The sequence below is a fragment of the Malaclemys terrapin genome, chromosome 10, assembly GCF_027887155.1.
Source record: "Malaclemys terrapin pileata isolate rMalTer1 chromosome 10, rMalTer1.hap1, whole genome shotgun sequence".
NCBI classification, from domain to species: domain Eukaryota; kingdom Metazoa; phylum Chordata; order Testudines; family Emydidae; genus Malaclemys; species Malaclemys terrapin.
This window is the reverse complement of record NC_071514.1, coordinates 39,373,414-39,393,660: the sequence shown is the minus strand read 5'-3', so window position 1 is coordinate 39,393,660 and position 20,247 is coordinate 39,373,414. Positions and strand designations below refer to the sequence as shown.

Below are 20,247 nucleotides of genomic sequence, written 5' to 3'. Positions count from 1 at the left end.
CACACAATACTTGTGTCTTAGTACCCCTACATAACTCTTCCCTGCTTTCAACTTGCCATTCTATGTCTTTGATGCTCCCTTTCTCCCCATACTTATTCCAGGTACACCCCCATGCCACCCTGTCCTAAATTCTCATCCCTGTCCTACCTCTCACCTCTGGCTCAGCTCGGCAACCACAGCAGCAGTCCCTGAAGCCAGGATGAGGTCAGTCTACTTTTTAAAATATTGCTCTATATACACTTAAAAATAACTATTTCAGTGAAATGCTCCCCCTACGGAACACGCCCCCCCCTCCCCCCCAAAATCAGATATTGGCATTTGTCAACAATGTGAACAAAAATCAAAATGAATTTGATGTAGCCCAAACCATCTTGAAAATAAAAAAATCTCTAACTACTTTTGGGTGGTTGCAAGTGAATGACAGGAAAATTATTTTTAACTTTTCTGACTTCTACTAAGATTACAATAAAAGCTTGAGATGAGATGCAGCGTTTAAAAGTTTTAGAGACACTGGTTTCTTTTTGTGCTCTTTGGGAGAAAAGATTTAAAGTCAGATTTATAGGGAGAAGCTAGTTTCAACCTTAACTCTAAGGAGGCTACCACCATTCCATAAGAAGTTGTCCCGGACTGTAGCATGTAGTTCATAAAACTTCATACTTAGCCTCTTCTCATCTGTGCCACTGTAGATTCTGAAGGCTGCTCTGGGCAGTTGCACTTTGAAAACAGAAATATCTGCCCCCAACCCCTGTAAGTGTTAATAAGCCTTTATGGTCAAACAATGACATCATAAAAGCCAGCTCAAAGGATGCCTGCAGACTTAAACTCTATTGGTTGCTTTGTGTAAATACTAATAGCCGTACAAGCAGCCTTTCAGACCTAGATTTCACAAAGCACATGCTTAACCTTTAAGTATGTGAGCAGCCCCACAGAAATCAATAGGGCTGTGCACATGCTTAAAGTTAAGCATGTGCTTAAGAACTCTGCTAAATGTAGCAGGCCCAAGATTTTTATTCTAAGAATGACTGCTTTCTATTGTTCCTTCTAATGGTTTATAGCAGCATGTGAGGGTAGCACATACTATTGTTTAAGGCAGTGGCTCTCAACCTTTCCAGACTACTGTACCCTTTTCAAGAGTCTGATTTGTCTTGCATACCCCAAATTTCACCTCACTTAAAAATTACTTGCTTACAAAATCAGACATAAAAATACAAAAAAGTGTCATAGCACACTGTTACTGAAAAATTGCTTACTTTCTCATTTTTACCATACAATTATAAAATAAATCAATTGGAATATAAATATTGTACTTACATTTCAGTGTATAGTATATAGAGCAGTATAAACATGTCATTGTGTGTATGAAATTTTAGTTTGTACTCACTTCACTAGTGCTTTTTATGTAGCCTGTTGTAAAACTAGGTAAATACCTAGATGAGTTGATGTATATCCAGAAGACATCTGCGTACTCCCGAGGACACATATACCCCTGGTTGAGAACATCCATTCTAATTCACTTATTCTGTTATTCGTACTTAATAAATCTACTTCTTTTCAGGCTGAAATTTTCCAAGTTTTCCCTCAGCTTGGAGGTGATTTTTTTGAGGATTTGGAGCAAATATTTATTCACCCACAATTAAGCAGTTATGCATATATAACACACACTTTTCCCTATGCTGCAATCAGAAATGTTGTACCTGGATATGAGTGTGTTAATGCACTTCTTAGTTAGAGATGATCTCATAAAAAGGCTATATCTAGCAATCTGAAATCAGAATGTGCTGCCTGATCTTGCTAATCTCTATCCAAGATACACGCAGTCACCTACATTAGATAACCATTACACACAATCATCAGCATAGCAAAAGCAATTAAAAGAGATCCAAACATGGAGAACTTAAAAGTCTGACATAGAATTCAGTGCAGGACTATTGTTTTAATCTGTTTCTGTCCCATCCCGCAACACCCACTCCCACCCACATTGTTTGTTGAATTTTTATCTCCCTATTATGGCAGCGGGTTCTCAGAGACCTGCTGGATTCCAGTCCCACTGCAGCGCTCTAGTCTGACACAGTTAGGAATTCTAAACTGCAGCTAAGAAATATGCCCACTGAAAAGAAGTTAAAGATGGACGGGGTCTAGAATTTATTTAAGAGAGTTCCCAGTTACCTGCGTTGATTTGATGGAAACAAACTATTTTTGTCTATGCTGTTGGAGGCTATTATAATGTGAAGTTATTTTGTGTCGAATATACATTACGCACCTGGTTTTTGCCAGTGTATCCTGGATGCTCATAAAAAGTGCAATAAAACCTTACTTTCAGGGAAAAAACGTTAGAAATGGAAATGACAGATTAGGTCATCCAGTCCCTTCAACCCAACAACCCAAGGGCCAGTGTAAGAGCGTTTTATGCCCCAGTGCAGAATACTCAGAGTGAAGCCAAGTCCTGAGTGGGACGTGCATGGTCTCCTCCCATCAGTAGGGCCCTACCACATTCACGACCATGAAAAATGTGTCACGGACCATGAAATCTGGTCTTGTGTGTGCTTTTTACCCTATACTACACAGATTTCATGGGGGAGACCAGTGTTTCTCAAATTGGGGGTTCTGACCCAAAAAGGGAGTTGCAGGGGAATCGCAAGGTTATTTTAGGAAGGGTCACGGTATTGACACCCTTATTTCTGTGCTGCCTCCAGAGCTGGGCAGCTAGAAAGTGGCAGATGTTGGCCAGGTGCCCAGCTCTGAAGGCAGTGCTCCGCCAGCAACAACGCAGAAGTAAGGCTGGCAATATCATACCATGCCAGCCTTACTTCTGCACTGCTGCCTTGAGAAGTGGGTGGCCAGAGAATGGCGGCTGCTGACTGAAGGCCCAACTCTGCAGGCAGCAATGCGGAAGTAAGGCTGGCAATACCATACCATGCCATCCTTACTTCTGCGCTGCTGCTGGCAGTGGCTCTGCCTTCAGAGCTGGTTTCCCAGCCAGAAGCCACTGCTCTCAAGCTGCCCAGCTCTGAAGGCAGCACCACTGCCAGCAGCAGCACAGAGGTAAGGGTAACAATACTGTAACCCGCCCCACAATAACCCTACAACCCCCAACAACTCCTTTTTGGGGCAGGGTCCCTACAATTACAACATCGTGACATTTCAGATTTAAATAACTGAAATCATGAATTTTTTAAAATCCTATGAGTGTGAAATTGACCAAAATGGACTGTGAATTAGAGATGCCATAACAGCAGTTGTCCACTCAGAGAAACTACGGATATAGATTTTGTCATCAGTTTCTCATGTTGTTATTAATATAGCTAAAAGCCATTACTAAATCACACTTGATTTAAGACAAGTGGCTGGCAGTTTTAAGATCTATAGTTATCAAACTTTTTGGGGTAAAAAAATATTTGACAGCTTGTAGCACTTTCCCAAATATCTTAACAGGGTGGAGAAATTAATGGTGTGGAAACAAGAATACCAGTAACAAAATAATTTTTTTAAGTCTTTCCAGCCCCATTTAATTGCTATATTAAATACCCATTTGGGAACAGTAGTCAATGCAGCAGTGGGCTAGACTGACAGAGCTAAAGAGAAGGGAAAGCTGCTGAATGGGCAATATACTCACAGGAGTTGTGTCTACGACGGAAACCTTTGGACTGATTCAAGGATTCCAAATGTCGGTCCATGTAGCTCTTAGAGCACTGCTGCTGTTGTGGGGAGATGACAACTTCCTGATTTTTCATGTCCGTTCTCCTTGGGATAGCCTGTGGGGCACTGCTGGAAGAGGTAGGCTTCTTTAGCAATTTGCCAGTGCCGTTTTGATTGGTACCCACTTGGCACCCAATGCCAGGGATGCCCAGTTCAGTATGCTGCAGGTCCCCACTCTGTTTGCTGTCCCCAGGACTTGGGATCTGCAGAATCTTTAGCTCAGTAATATCACCTGCCCTAAACACAGGAAAGAGAACAGAAAGTAGGATTCAATATTGGTGCCCAGCTCTACAGAAATCAAGCCCCTAGTATGTTAGAGTCTGCAGCAGCATCAGAATGACATTTTTCTCTTAATTCACTGGAACCCAAGGGAAAAAAAAACATTAACATGGATTACAATGCCTATTAGGAACGAACGAACGAACGAACGCACACACACACACACACACACACACACACACACACACACACACTTAAAGACTATATTCCTCAGACAATACATCTGACTCTTCTGGTCCTGGAAAGAAGTGAACCCCAAATACCTCTTTATCCCACTGCCTCTGTACCTAGTCAAAAGGAGTGGGTGCAAGCTGTTAACTAGTCACTCTGGAAAGAGTGGTTATAAGATATGGTCTTAGACTTTAGATTTATGAAGAATAATCAAACTTCAGAATGAATCTATTATACTGGGATATAAAAGTAATGTTGTTTCCAAGACTGAATATGTTATGGACTTCGATACCTTTACCAGCATTACATGGATTCTTCCTTCTCTATTCTCCGCCCACCTCCCACTCTGAGTTTCAACTCTCTAAGGCCTGGTCTACACTGGGGGGGGGGGGGGGGGAGGAGGGTAAATCGATCTAAGTTACGCAACTTCAGTTATGTGAATAACATAGCTGAAGTCGACATACTTAGATCTACTTACCACGGTGTCTTCACTGTGGTAAATCAACAGCTGATGCTCTCCCGTCGACTCCACCTGCGCCTCTCCGCCTGGTGGAGTACCGGAGTCGACGGGAGAGCGCTCGGTGGTCGATTTATCGCGTCTAAACTAGATGCGATAAATCAACACCCGCTGGATCGATCGCTGCCCATTGATCCAGCGGGTAACGTAGATAAGCCCTAAGGAAGAGAGACTCCCTAAGGTTGCTATTTAATCTTTATTTAGTAATAAAATAGTTAAATCTGTGTATTTGCGGAAATCATTTAAATCTGTGTATTAACTTTGCCAATTTGCACTGATAATAGAAAAAAATCTTTGGTTACTAATCTTTACTCTTCTCCAATGATGTAACAGGGGAGCTGGGGGCAGAGGTAGAGGGCAGGTAATTTAGTAGAAGAACAGCAATACTTTCTACACAACAGTAGGCTTGTTAGTTTTGGATGCTGTTGGTATGTCTCTCCAAGGCCAATCTGCACCAATTGGCTTGCGAATTATAGAACAAGATTATTGTGTCAAAGAGAAGAGTATTCTTGCCAGACGGATATCAAGAGCTATCTAGATGGAGGAAAAGAAAGTGGCAGAAGATAAGACAGATCTGAAGATAAACATGCAGTTGGAGCCATAAAACGGATTTATTTGGGGCAAGGATCTAATTTAAATGATTAACAGCTCCACTTTCACTTCAGTCGTGCTTTAGCAAACACAAACATTAAACTTGCCATTGGCAAAAATTCCACTGAGTCTGCCAAATGTCTCATCTAACTGTAAGCTGGAGGACAGGTAATACACAGTGACTCTGTGCAGACACGCATTTTCTTTGCTCCTACCAATGTGTTCCAATTGTGATCTACATCTGTGTCACACTGTAACCCAGACAACAAAAAGCCCAAAGACAGCATCTCTTGCTTTCTGTATAGGGCCTAGCAAAAGCAATACAGGCACTTTTCAGCCAAGGATAAGCAGTAATGAGTTTTGAAGCAAAATGTCCCAATTTCAGCCATATGTAAAGTTTGCCTGGAAGAAGCAGACAGAGGAGACACTTACCTGAAGGTGACCTCTGGCACGAGGCACTTGACACCATTATGGAAAGGCCGCGTCAGGGAGATGGTCTGGCTGATCTGATCCACAGCCGACACTCGTCCCTGATAGACTCCCAGGCTGTCTCCACAGTTAATGGACACAATGCTTCCAAGCCAGTCTGTAGCCATATTTCTGACAGGCGATCACTATAAAATGAAGACAGGATTGGCTGGGGGAAAAAAAAAAAAATCAGGAGACTGACAAACCTAATTAGCATCAGCTATATCCCCCCATGCCACAGTCCTAGACCACATCTAGGCCCTTACTTTGGTGGCCTGTCTTTTCATAGTGGGACAAGGATAATACCTATATATACTTTAAGATCCTATTTAGATTGTAAGATCCTTTGACAGAGACCATGCCTGTAGGCTTGTCTGTAAAGTACCTAGCACAGTTTTGTTGCTACATAAATAATACTGGATAAAACAGTCTCACACAACCAGATTCCATATAATGCTGTAATCTAAAAAACACCAGTAATTTTCTTTAACACATTCCTACCCTAACTACTTTTCATGGGGTGTTTTTGTTAAATTCCAGTTCAAGTATCTAGATCCGCCAGCCTACATTCTCTCTGGCACTTCAGTCACATACCTCTGTCCTAACTTCCCATTCTAAACACTTGTGTAGTGATAGTGGAACAGAAAGATGGCGCTATAGCTATATAGGGTAAAATTCTGACCTCACTGAACCCAGGATTTCACCCATAAAATACTATTTTATCAATCCCACAATTAGCTAATTGATAAGGTTTAACATAAAACAAAGTTCAAAAGTTACTTTGTTTGACAGTAACTGTGTATATTTCAAAGGGTAAACATTCTCATAAATACATATGGTGTGTTTATTTAAATACTTGATTCACCAGTCTCCCCTCAATTCTTAATTCTAGAGTCTCTGGGAAGTACAACTTTCAATCAACACACTGAAGTGACTGTGCATGCCTTTCCATGTGTGGAGATGAGATCCCTAACCTCTGGCTGAGTTTCTGAAGTCCTCAAATAATGATTTAAAGACTTCAAGTAACAGAATCTGCCATTTACATTAGTTTAAACCTGCAAAGTGACCCGTCCCATTCTGCAGAGGCAAACCCCCCCAGGGTTTCTGCCAATCTGACCTGGGAAGATTCCTTCCCAACCCCAAATATGGTGATTCGTTGGACCCTGAGGCCTTGGCTACACTTGCGAGTTACAGCGCAATAAAAACAACAAAGAGTCTGGTGGCACCTTAAAGACTAACAGATTTATTTGGGCATAAGCTTTCGTGAGTAAAAACCTCACTTCTTCGGATGCATAGAGTGAAAGCTACAGATGCAGGCATTATATACAGACACATGGAGAGCAGGGAGTTACTTCACAAGTGGCGAACCAGTGTTGACAAGGCCAATTCAATCAGGGTGGATGTAGTCCACTCCCAATAATAGATGAGGAGGTGTCAATTCCAGGAGAGGAAAAGCTGCTTCTGTAGTGAGCCAGCCACTCCCAATCCCTATTCAAGCCCAGATTAATGGTGTTGAATTTGCAAATGAATTTTAGTTCTGCTGTTTCTCTTTGAAGTCTGTTTCTGAAGTTTTTTTGTTCAATGACAGTGACTTTTAAATCTGTGATAGAATGACCAGGGAGATTGAAGTGTTCACTTACTGGCTTGTGTATGTTACCATTCCTGATGTCCGATTTGTGTCCATTTATTCTTTTGCGGAGGGACTGTCCGGTTTGGCCAATGTACATGGCAGAGGGGCATTGCTGGCACATGATGGCATATATGACATTAGTGGATGTGCAGGTGAATGAGCCCCTGATGGTGTGGCTGATGTGGTTGGGTCCTCTGATGCTGTTGCCAGAGTAGATATGGGGACAGAGTAGGCAACGAGGTTTGCTACAGGGATAGGTTCCTGGGTTGGTGTTTCTGTGGTGTGGTGTGTAGTTGCTGGTGAGTATTTGCTTCAGGTTGGGGGGTTGTCTGTAAGCAAGGACTGGCCTGCCTCCCAAGGTCTGTGAGAGTGAGGGATCATTTTCCAGGATAGGTTGTAGGTCGTGGATAATGTGCTGGAGAGGTTTTAGCTGGGGGCTGTATGTGATGGCCAGTGGTGTTCTGTTATTGTCCTTGTTGGGCCTGTCCTGTAGTAGGTGATTTCTGGGTACCCGTCTTGCTCTGTCAATCTGTTTCCTCACTTCCCCAGGTGGGTATTGTAGTTTTACGAATGCTTGATAAAGATCTTGTAGGTGTTTGTCTCTGTCTGAGGGGTTGGAGCAAATTCGGTTGTATCTTAGGGCTTGGCTGTAGACAATGGATCGTATGATGTGTCTTGGATGGAAGCTGGAGGCATGTAGGTACGTATAGCGGTCAGTAGGTTTCCGGTATAGGGTGGTGTTTATGTGACCATCACTTATTTGTACTGTAGTGTCCAGGAAGTGGATCTCTTGTGTGGACTGGTCCAGGCTGAGGTTGATGGTGGGGTGGAAATTGTTGAAGTCCAGGTGGAATTCTTCAAGGGCCTCCTTTCCGTGGGTCCATATGATGAAGATGTCATCAATGTAGCGCAAGTAGAGGAGGGGCACTAGGGGACGAGAGCTGAGGAAGCGTTGTTCTAAGTCAGCCATAAAAATGTTGGCATACTGTGGGGCCATGCGGGTACCCATAGCAGTGCCACTGACTTGAAGGTATAAGTTGTCCCCAAATCTGAAGTGGTTGTGGGTGAGGACAAAGTCACAAAGCTCAGCCACCAGGCTTGCTGTGGCCTCATCAGGGATACTGTTCCTGACAGCTTGTAGTCCATCCTCATGTGGAATATTGGTATAAAGTGCTTCTACATCCATGGTGGCCAGGATGGTGTTTTCAGGAAGAACGTCAATGCACTGTAGTTTCCTCAGGAAGTCGGTGGTGTCTCGAAGATAGCTGGGAGTGCTGGTAGCATAGGGTCTGAGGAGAGTGTCCAAATAGCCAGATAATCCTGCTGTCAGAGTACCAATGCCTGAGATGATGGGGCGTCCAGGGTTTCCGGGTTTATGGATCTTGGGTAGTAGATAGAATACCCCTGGTCGGGGTTCTGGGGGTGTGTCCATGTAGATTTGTTCCCGTACTGTAGCTGGGAGTTTCTTGAGCAGATGGTGTAGTTTCTTTTGGTATTCCTCAGTAGGATCAGAGGATAGTGGCCTGTAGAATGTGGTCTTGGAGAGTTGCCTGGCAGCCTCCTGTTCATAATCTGACCTGTTCATTATGACTACAGCACCTCTAAGATACAACCGAATTTGCTCCAACCCCTCAGACAGAGACAAACACCTACAAGATCTTTATCAAGCATTCGTAAAACTACAATACCCACCTGGGGAAGTGAGGAAACAGATTGACAGAGCAAGACGGGTACCCAGAAATCACCTACTACAGGACAGGCCCAACAAGGACAATAACAGAACACCACTGGCCATCACATACAGCCCCCAGCTAAAACCTCTCCAGCACATTATCCACGACCTACAACCTATCCTGGAAAATGATCCCTCACTCTCACAGACCTTGGGAGGCAGGCCAGTCCTTGCTTACAGACAACCCCCCAACCTGAAGCAAATACTCACCAGCAACTACACACCACACCACAGAAACACCAACCCAGGAACCTATCCCTGTAGCAAACCTCGTTGCCTACTCTGTCCCCATATCTACTCTGGCAACAGCATCAGAGGACCCAACCACATCAGCCACACCATCAGGGGCTCATTCACCTGCACATCCACTAATGTCATATATGCCATCATGTGCCAGCAATGCCCCTCTGCCATGTACATTGGCCAAACCGGACAGTCCCTCCGCAAAAGAATAAATGGACACAAATCGGACATCAGGAATGGTAACATACACAAGCCAGTAAGTGAACACTTCAATCTCCCTGGTCATTCTATCACAGATTTAAAAGTCACTGTCATTGAACAAAAAAACTTCAGAAACAGACTTCAAAGAGAAACAGCAGAACTAAAATTCATTTGCAAATTCAACACCATTAATCTGGGCTTGAATAGGGATTGGGAGTGGCTGGCTCACTACAGAAGCAGCTTTTCCTCTCCTGGAATTGACACCTCCTCATCTATTATTGGGAGTGGACTACATCCACCCTGATTGAATTGGCCTTGTCAACACTGGTTCGCCACTTGTGAAGTAACTCCCTGCTCTCCATGTGTCTGTATATAATGCCTGCATCTGTAGCTTTCACTCTATGCATCCGAAGAAGTGAGGTTTTTACTCACGAAAGCTTATGCCCAAATAAATCTGTTAGTCTTTAAGGTGCCACCAGACTCTTTGTTGTTTTTGTAGATACAGACTAACACGGCTACCCCCTGATACTTGACAGCGCAATAAAGCCTCCCCCAGCACTGTAACTCACTCCCTGTCCACACTGGCAAGGCACTTACAGCGCTGTATCTCCGTGGCTACAGCGCTGCATGTACTCCACCTTCCCGAGAGGAATACTGTGTATGGCGGCACCAGTGTGGCCGCCCAATGCGCTGTGACTGGCCTCCAGAAGTATTTGGTAGTATCCCACAATGGCTGTTCTAACCACTCTGGTCATCAGTTCAAACTCTACAGCCCTGGCCTCAGGTAACCAACCATGTGACCCGCCCTTGACATTCCCCGGGAATTTTAAAAATCCCCTTCCTGGGTTCCAGGTTCTTCAAGCCACCAGCTGCCTCCAACACCAGTATCTTCACCACCCAGCCCTGAAAACCACGACCCTTACCCTCTGCACTCAACCCCCATCACCATGCAGTATAGCTATCCTAGAAGTGCAGCACTCACTGCACAGCACACCAGACAGGACATAGGCAAATCTGTGATTGTACCATTCCCCACTTCACCCCCTTGCCCTTTCTGATTCCCAAGCAGTTGTGTTTCTTTTCAATAAATAAATTTTCTTTTCAATTAATGGATTTTTTGGCTTTGAAAACATTCTTTATTATTTTGCATAAGGTAAAAGATTCCTTAGCCCAGGAAATAAACAGGCACTGCAAGTCTACTCAGCAAACACTGATTCCTAAAGATTGGAACTACTGTACTTCACTCCCGTGCAGGGCACCAGATATCACTGCTGGTTTTCAGCCTCAAATTGCTCCCTCAAGGCATCCCTAATCCTGGCAGCTTCGTGTTGGGCCCCTGTAATAGCCCTGCTCTCTGGCTGTGCAAATTCAGCCTCCAGGTGTTCAACCTCGGAGGTCCATGCCTGAGTGAAGCTTTCACCCTTCCCTTCACAAATATTATGGAGGGTACAGCACGCGGATATAACCGCGGGGATACTGTGTTCGGCTAAGTCCAGCTTCCCATACAGAGATTGCCAATGGCCCTTTAAACGACCAAAGGCACACTCCACAGTCATTCAGCACTGGCTCAGCCTGTAGTTGAACTGTTCCTTGCTGCTGTCAAGGCTCCCTGTGTATGGTTTCATGAGCCACGGCATTAACAGGTAAGTGGGGTCTCCAAGGATCACAATAGGCATTTCAACTTCCCCTACTGTGATCTTCCGCTCTGGGAAAAAAGTCCTGGCCTGCAGCTTCCTGAACAGCCAAGTGTTCCGAAAGATGCGTGCGTCATGCACCTTTCCGGGCCAGCCTGTGTTAATGTCAATGAAACGCCCACGGTGATCCACAAGCGCCTGGAGAACCATAGAGAAATACCCCTTCCGATTAACGTACTTGGATGCTAGGTGGGGTGGTGCCAGAATAGGAATGTGCGTCCCATCTATCGCCCCTCCACAGTTAGGGAACCCCATTTGTGCAAAGCCATCCACTATGTCCTGCACGTTACCCAGAGTCATGGTTCTTCTGAGTAGGATGCGATTAATGGCCCTGCAAACTTGCATCAACACGATTCCAACGATCGACTTTCCCACTCCAAACTGGTTTGCGACCGACCGGTAGCTGTCTGGAGTTGCCAGCTTCTAGACTGCAATAGCCACCCGCTTCTCCACTGGCAGGGCAGCTCTCAATCTCGTGTGCTTGCGCCGCAGGGTGGGGGCAAGCTCCTCACACAGTCCCATGAAAGTGGCTTTTCTCATCTGAAAGTTCTGCAGCCACTGCTCGTCATCCCAGACTTCCAGGACGATGTGATCCCACCACTCGGTGCTTGTTTCCCGAGCCCAAAAGCGGCATTCCACGGTGCTGAGCATGTCCGTGAATGTCACAAGCATCGTCAGACTCCTCACTCTCACTGTCACTTTGGATCTTAAGGAATAGTTTGAAAGCCAAACGTGACATGCTGGCGAGACTCGTCAGCAGATGCCTCAGCAGTTCGGGCTCCATTTCCCGCAGACAGATCGCGCTGCACAGAAACCGTTGAAAGATGGCACCAAAGGTGGACGGAAACAAAGGGATTTCTGGGATGCGAAGCGATGCATCACGGGGCGTTGGGACAGGACCCAGAATCTCCCGCACCCACGCCCCCTTCCCACAATGCCAGAATGGGAAGAGGTGCTCTGTGGGATAGCTGCCCATAATGCACCGCTCCCAATGGCACTGAAATTGCAGCAAATGTGGCCACGACAGTGCGCTGACAGCTGTCAATGTGGACAGACTGCAGCGCTTTCCCTACTCAGCTGTACGAAGACAGGTTTAACTCACACCGCTGTACAGCTACAAGTGTAGCCAAGGCCTGAGCATCTGGGCAAGACCCACCAGGCACCTGGGAAAGAATTCTCTGAAGCAATTTAGAGCCCTCCCTATCAAGCATCCCATCACTGGCCATTGGAGATATTTGCTGCTAGCAGTCGCAGATCAGTTACATGCCATTGGAGGCAGACCCATCATACCATCCCCCTGGCCCCCCAACCCCGTCCCAAAAACTTATCAAGCTCAGTCTTGAAGCGAGTTAAGTTTTTTGCCCCCACTGCTCCCCTTGGAAGGCTGTCCCAAAACTTCACTCCTCTGATCATTAGAAACCTTTGTCTAATTTCAAGCCTAAACTTGTTGATGGCCAGTTTATATCCATTTGTTCTTGTGTCCATACTGGTGCTTAATTTAAATAATTCCTTTCCCTCCCTGGTATTTATCCCTCTGATGTATTTATACAGAGCAGTCATATCTCCCCTCAGCCTTCTCTTGGCTAAGCTCTTTGAGTCTCCTCTCATAAGGTAGGTTTTTCATTCCTCGGGTCATCCTAGTAGCCCTTCTCTGCACCTGTTTCAGTTTCAATTCACCTTCTTAAACATGGGAGACCAGAATCCCACACAGTATTCCACATGAGGTCTCACCAGTGCTTTGTATACTGCAGTAGTTCTCAAACTTCTGTACTGGTGACCCCTTTCACATAGCAAGCTTCTGAGTGCGACCCCCCCCCTTATAAATTAAAAACACTTTTAAATATATTTAATACCATTATAAATGCTGGATGCAAGTGGGGTTCGGGCTGGAAGCTGACAGCTCATGACCCCCCATGTAATAATCTCATGACCCTCTGAAGGTCCCGAGCCCCAGTTTGAGAACCCCTGGTATACTGGTACTAACGCTTCCCTATCTCGACTGAAAATACCTCACCTGGTACATCCTAGGACTGCATTAGCCTTTTTCACACCCGCATCACATTAGCCACTCATAGTCATCCTGAGATCAACCAATACACTCAGGTCTTTCTCCTCCTTTGTCGCTTCCAACTGGTAAGTCCCCAGCTTATAGCAAAAATTCTTGTTCTTAGTCCCTAAGTGCATGACCTTGCACTTTGGACTATTAAATTTCATCCCATTTCTATTACAGATGCTCCCCGACTTACGCAAGCGTTCCGTTCCAGAACGCCTTGCATAACTCAAATTTTGCGTAAGTCGGAAACGTATCTCCGACCATTATACACAAAAAAACCCAAAAAACCACCACCACCACCTCCTATTTTTAGCTTACGGAACTTTTTCCGTAAGTGCGGATTTGCGTAAGTCGGGTCTTGCGTAACCCGGGGAGCATCTGTACTCCAGTTTTCAAGGTCATCCAGGTGTTCTTGTATGATATTCCGGTCCTCCTCTGTATTGGCAATACCTCCCAACTGTGTGTCACCCGTAAATTTTATTAGCGCACGCCCACATTTTGTTCCAAGATCATTAATAAAAATTAGGGCTGTCAAGCGATTAAAAAATTATTCATGATTAATCGCACTGTTAAACAATAATAGAATACTATTTATTTAAACATTTTTGGATTTTTTCCATTTTCAAATATATTGATTTCAATTCTAACAGAATACAGTGTACAGTGCTCACTTTATATTTATTATTACAAATATTTGCACTGTAAAAAAAGAAATAGTATTTTTCAATTAACCTAAGTACTATAGAGCAATCTCTATCATGAAAGTGCAATTTACAAAATGTAGAATTATGTAAAAAAAAATCCTGCATTCAAAAATAAAACAATGTAAAACTTTAGAGCCAACAAATCCACTCAGTCCTATTTCTTGTTCAGCCAGTCGCTCAGATAAACAAGTTTGTTTACATTTGAAGGAGATAATGCTGCCTGCATCTTGTTCACAATATCACCTGAAAGTGAGAATAGGTGTTCGCATGGCACTGCTGTAGCCAGCATTGCAAGATATTTACATGCCAGATGCACTAAAGATTCATATGTCCCTTCATGCTTCAACCACCATCCCAGAGGACATGCGTCCATGCTGATGACGGGTTCTGCTCGATAACAATCCAAAACAGTGCGGACCGACACATGTTCATTTTCATCATCTGAGTCAGATGCCACCAGCAGAAGGTTGATTTTCTTTTTTGTTGTTTCGGTTCTGTAGTTTCCTCTTTGGAGTGTTACTCTTTTAAGACTTCTGAAAGCATGCTCCACACCTCATCCCTCTCAGATTTTGGAAGGCACTTCAGATTCTTAAACCTTAGGTCGAGTACTGTAACTATCTTTAGAAATTTCACATTGGTGCCGTCTTTGCGTTTTGTCAAATCTGCAGGTAATGTGTTCTTAAAATGAACAACATGTGCTGAGTCATCATCCGAGACTACTATAACATGAAATATATGGCAGAATGTGGGTAAAATAGAGCCAGAGGCATACAATCCTTCCCCAAGGAGTTCAGTCACAAATTTAATTAATGCCTTATTTTTTTAATGAGCATCATCGGCATGGAAGCATGTCCTCTGGAATGGTGGCTGAAGCACGAAGGGGCATATGAATGTTTAGCATATCTGGAACGTAGATACTTTGCAATGCTGACTACAAAAGTCCCATGCGAATGCCTGATCTCACTTTCTGGTGACACTGTAAATAAGAAGTGGGCAGCATTATCTCCCATAAATGTAAACAAACTTGCTTGTCTTAGTGATTGGCTGAACGAGAAGTAGGACTGAGTGGACTTGTAGGCTCTAAAGTTTTGCATTGTTTTGTTTTTGAGTGCAATTATGTGACAACAACAAAAATCTACATTTGTAAGTTGCATTTTCACGATAAAAAGATTGCACTACAGTACTTTTATGAGGTGAATTGAAAAATACTATTTCGTTTATCATTTTTACAGTGCAAATATTTGTAATCAAATATAATAATATAAAATGAACAGTGTTCACTTTGTATTCTGTGTTGTAACTGAAATCAATACATTTGAAAATGCAGAAAAGCATCCAAAACATTTAATAAATTTCAATGGGTATTCTATTGTTTAACAGTGCGATTAAAACTGCGATTAATCCTGATTAATTTTTTGAGTTAATCGCATGAGTTAACTGCAATTAATCGACAGCCCTAATAAAAATGTTAAATAAGATTAGCCCCAAGACCGATCCTTGAGGAACTCCACTAGTAACCTCCCTCCAGCATGACAGTTCACCTTTCAGCATGACCCATTGTAGTCTCCCCTTTAACCAGTTCCTTTCCATCTTTCAATTGCCATATTAATCCCCACATTCTTCAATTTAACTAATAATTTCCCAAGTGGAACTGTATCAAATGTCTTGTTGAAATCCAGATCTACTGCATTTCCTTTGTCTAAAAAAATCTGTTATCTTCTCAAAGAAGGAGATCAGGTTGGTCTGGCATATTAGTTTACATAATGTTTATACAGTGCTTTGAGCTGACAAAAAAATGTTAGGAGATTAGTACATAAATATTTAAAATGCTAAATTATCACATGGGGGAAAAAAATCAATAATCTTTGCTGTGCACTTTGCGCTACAGACACCTCAGAAGAAAAAGAGCCACTAAGAGCATGTCTACACTGCATCTGGGAGCAACACTCACAGCCCAGGTCTACAAACTAGTACTTGTGGGGCTCATACCATCACTCTAGAAATTGATGTGTACTAAGGCAGGCTTCCTGCCTGTCCTGGCACCACGGACCGCGCTGTGCCCCAGAAGTGGACAACAGCAGGACCGGCTCCTAGGCAGAAGCGCGCAAGCGGCTCCGCGCAGCTCTTGCCTGTAGGCACCGACACCCCCCCCCCCCCCAGCTCCCACTGGGAGTGCAGAGTTGGTGCTCGGGGCAGGGGCAGTGCACGGAGCCTAGGAGCCGGACCTGCTGCTGGCCACTTCTGGGGCGCAGCACAGTGTCAGAACATGTGGGAACTAGCCTGCCTTAGCCAAGCAGCACTGCCGACAGGACTTCGAACGGTCCAGTCGGCAGTGCTGACCAGAGCCGCCACAACCCAGTGTCTTCCATTCTGCAACCCAGTACTGGGTTGCGACCTGCAGTTTGAAAGCCACTGGTCTACTCCCTCCCCCTTATTTTAGAACAATACTATCCTGTCTCTCACAGTGATCTGTACCAGATGCTACAGAAGGTATAAAAACCGCACAGTAGGTAGATGGGGAATAACCTATCCCCCACATAAAGATCAAGATGAGACCTAATAGTCAGGCACTGGCATAAACCCTGAAGCATGCAGTTTAATATGCCTTCCAAAATTCATGGTAATTAATTAGCATAATTCTGGATATTCCTGATATCTATAAATACCCAATCCCTTTTTGAATCTTGTTACACTCTTGGCCTCATCCAAAGCTCACATCCAAATGTCCTGCCTTTTTCCCCAAAGATGTACAAAAGGCAACTTGTGCCAGTGTAGACACAGTTTTGTGGTCATCAAGGGAACACATACACAGTTACTCCTAACATTCAGGAGAACAGCCTACAGATGAAACAGGAAAGTTTCTATTTATTATTCTTATTGTGGTAATATCAAGAGAGCCCAATCAGGAGCAGGACTTCATTGCACAAGCCACTATACAAGTGCATAGCAAGACACGAACTCTTCTCCAGTTTGGTTACAAAGGTTAAAGAACAGTGCTTCTCATTAATTAATGGAGATGGTTTGCTTTCAGGTTACCTCATTATGTGTGTGTTATGAGTATAGAGGACTAGGATCCCATGGGTGGATGGTTACATCTTCATCCAGGAGGAGATAAGCCTGATTTTATCACTCTCTCTTGGAAGAAAAACAATGCACCCGGGCCCGGATCTATGATCACTCAAGCTAGGAGGTTTTAAAGGGTCACGGGGAAATAAAGGCGCCTTGGGGGCTCATCAAAAACAGGAAAGGGGACTCAAATCCCCCCCGGAGCAGCAGCTCTGGGGCTGCTGAGGCAAAAGGGAGGGGGAGGCAGAAGCAGCTCCCCGCTGAAATGCACCAGGTTATCCGACTCCTTGGCAGGGAGAAGAGCCACAAGGAGAACTAATTAAAGAAGGGGGCTTGTCCCCCTGAACATGGAGAGGGGAATCACCCCCGTGCACGGGGGCAAAGTAGGGGAGGGGAACTGCCCAGGAGGGAGGCCCCCTCCTCCATGCATCTCAGTGGGGCCCCTCCCACGGACCGCCCCTGCTGGAGCCCCAGCTCCTCCCCCGGAGCCCTCCCCTCCCCTTGCCGAGATGGCGGCGCGGCTGCTGCCCCAGAGGTCGAGGCCGTGTCCACCCCGCGCTGCCCACCCCTGAGGGACAGGGGAGCCGCCCCCACCTGAGTCCCACGGCTCGCTCTCCGCCTCTCTTGGAGCTACTCTGCACACCGACCCCGACGCACGCCGGAAACACCTCCTCCACGGCGCTGTGCGTCTGCCGTCACTTCCGCCTCGGCTTGGGGTGGGGGTGGGATCGCCTCGCCCGTCTCCCGGTCATAGAGCCCTGCAATTTTGCCTCAGTGCCAGGGTGACGCTCTACCCACCCCCAGGAGCATAGACAAGTCGACCTCCCGCATCCCAGCGCCGCGCAAACTGAGCCCGCCTAACTGGCTATGCGCCTGCGCAGAGCGCCCGTCGGGGTTGAGCGAGTGTAAACCCTCTCGGCGCATGCCTCTGGTGCGCATGCTCCTTGTGCCTGATGCCGGGGAAGCGTTGTGGGGTCACTTAGAGCCCCCTTTCCAGGGAGGGGTAGTGCGGTCCTAGAGCGAAGCTCTAGGAGCTTCCAGCCCCAGCCCCAATCAGAACTCCCGGGCAGGGATATATATATATTAGGGTTACCATATTTTGTGCCTCCAAATGGAGGACACTCCAGGGGACCCCGGCCCCGCCCCCAGCCCCGCCCATGCCCCCGCCCCAACTCCGCCCCCTCCCAAAGTCTCCGCCCCCTCCCCTGCTTCCCGCGAACATTTAATTCGCGGGAAGCCTGAAGCAGGTAAAGGGGAGGGGGGAGGAGGTGCAGCCTAGGCTGGCCCCCCCGCGGCTCCAGCCTGGGTCGGCTCGGGCCCTGGGGTGCCGGCCGGCCCCGGCCGACCACCCCCGGCCCGCCCAGCACTGCCGGCCGGCCCCTGGCGGCCCGGCGCACCCCCTGGCCCCGCGACCCCGGACCGGCTCCCGAACCGGCCCCCCGGCTCAGCGCACCCCCGCAGCCCGGCGCACCCCCCGGCCCCACGACCCCGGACCGGCTCCCGAACCGGCCCCCCGGCTCGGCGCACCCCCGCACCTCGGCGCACCCCCGCAGCTCCGCGGCTCAGCGCACCCCCGCACCCCCGCGGCTCGGCGCACCCCCGCAGCCCGGCGACCCCGGACCGGCCCCCCGGCTCAGCGCACCCCCGCACCCCCGCGGCCTGGCGCACCCCCCGGCCCCGCGACCCCAGACCGGCTCCCCGGCTCAGCGCACCCCGCGGCTCCCGGCTCGGCGCACCCCCCCGGCCCGGTGCACCCCCCAGCGGCCCGGCCCGGCGCACCCCCCAGCGGCCCGGCTCCGCGGCCCGGCGCGACCCTGGACCGGCTCCGCGGCCCGGCGCACCCCCGCGACCCAGCCCGGCGCACCCCCCAGCGGCCCGGCCCCGCGGCCCGGCGCACCCCCCAGCGGCCCGGCCCGGCGCACCCCCCAGCGGCCCGGCCCGGCACACCCCCCAGCGGCCCGGCTCCGCGGCCCGGCGCGACCCCGGACCGGCTCTGCGGCCTGGCGCACCCCCCGGCGGCCCGGCCCCGCGGGCCCGGACCGGCTCCCGGCACCGCGCCCCCTGCTCCCCGCCCGGCCCCGCGCCCAGCCCGGCCCGGCACTGCAACCCCGGCCCGGCACCGCGACCCCGGCCCTGGCTCCCGGCCCCGCGACCCCGGCCCGGCCCCCCACCGGCCCGGCCAAAGAGGCCCCGGCCGAGCCCTCCCTCCCTCCTGATTTTCCCGGACATGCCCAGCTTTTGGGGATTTCCCCCCGGACGGGGATTTGAGCCCCCAAAAGCCGGACATGTCCGGGAAAATCCGGACGTATGGTAACCCTATATATATATATATATATATATATATATACACACACACACAGTTTTGTGAACTAGTTGCATGCTGTGTTGCCAATTTAATGATTGTTTGGAAATTTGAATTGAAACATTCATACACACTTTAAAAGCATATAAAGTGGATGATCAAATACGTATATCTGAAAAAGTATAATAGATTTGAAAAGTATTACCATAGACTAGCTGCCTTATACAGCTGTTGTTTTTTACAACGTCGGTGCATTCATTTTGGTGATGATGGCCAACATAATAATTTCAAATGATGATTTGTAAGCAAAGTCTAAATGAGCTCTCCCTGACAGCTAGTGATGTGCTGGGGGGAAAGGAGCTTCAGGACCAGATTGTATTTATGCCTAATCTACCTAGATATCCAGCAAACAGAGCTGTGTTACCCAAGTGATAGATTTTGGCTGGGGTTGGGTTACAAATCACTTAAATGCGGGGATAATGAAATGTTGTTATTCTTATTGTATGAGTAAAAGGCAGTAGAACTGTACTTAGCCTGTGCTGATTGCGGGCATCAAGAGGGGGCCAGGGACAGGTGTTTTGCTTGATGGTCTGCCTGAGTCACAAGTACTATTTGACCTGCCCCTCTCCCCTGTTTAAAAACAGAGCTGATTAGGCTCCATAAATAGTCTTTTGTTTTGTTAAGTGATCACTGCAGCTGAAATCACTGATAACACTGCTCTACAGCCAAAATGCTTCTGAAATAAATGTAGTCAAACTTTACTAATTCTGGGTCACTGAGAACGAAATTGATGCTTAAAATTGTTGATTGGCTCTAGTTTTCAAGACATGCTATTGGGTCAGTATATATGACCCTTGACTTGGGAATGGCGGAGGATAAGTGAGTTATAAAGGGAAGGAA

At 47.1% G+C, this 20,247-nt stretch overlaps 1 protein-coding gene across 2 annotated transcripts in view; it reads right to left on the bottom strand.

Annotated features, from left to right (window-relative positions):
* EDC3 (enhancer of mRNA decapping 3) overlaps positions 1-17,721 on the bottom strand; it is a 58,113-nt gene extending 40,392 nt beyond the window's left edge. Inside the window, exons 1-3 of one of the 2 annotated variants that reach the window (XM_054042756.1) lie at positions 17,640-17,721; positions 5,687-5,891; positions 3,614-3,933 (exon numbers count right to left, since the gene is read on the bottom strand). In XM_054042756.1, coding sequence (XP_053898731.1) covers positions 3,614-3,933; positions 5,687-5,850 — 484 coding nt within the window. In that variant the 5' untranslated portion in view covers positions 5,851-5,891; positions 17,640-17,721. Of the gene's footprint in view, positions 1-3,613; positions 3,934-5,686; positions 5,892-17,015; positions 17,095-17,639 lie in introns of those variants that run through there. The other variant, XM_054042757.1, reaches the window with a different exon arrangement.
* Between the last annotated feature and the right edge of the window lie 2,526 nt (positions 17,722-20,247).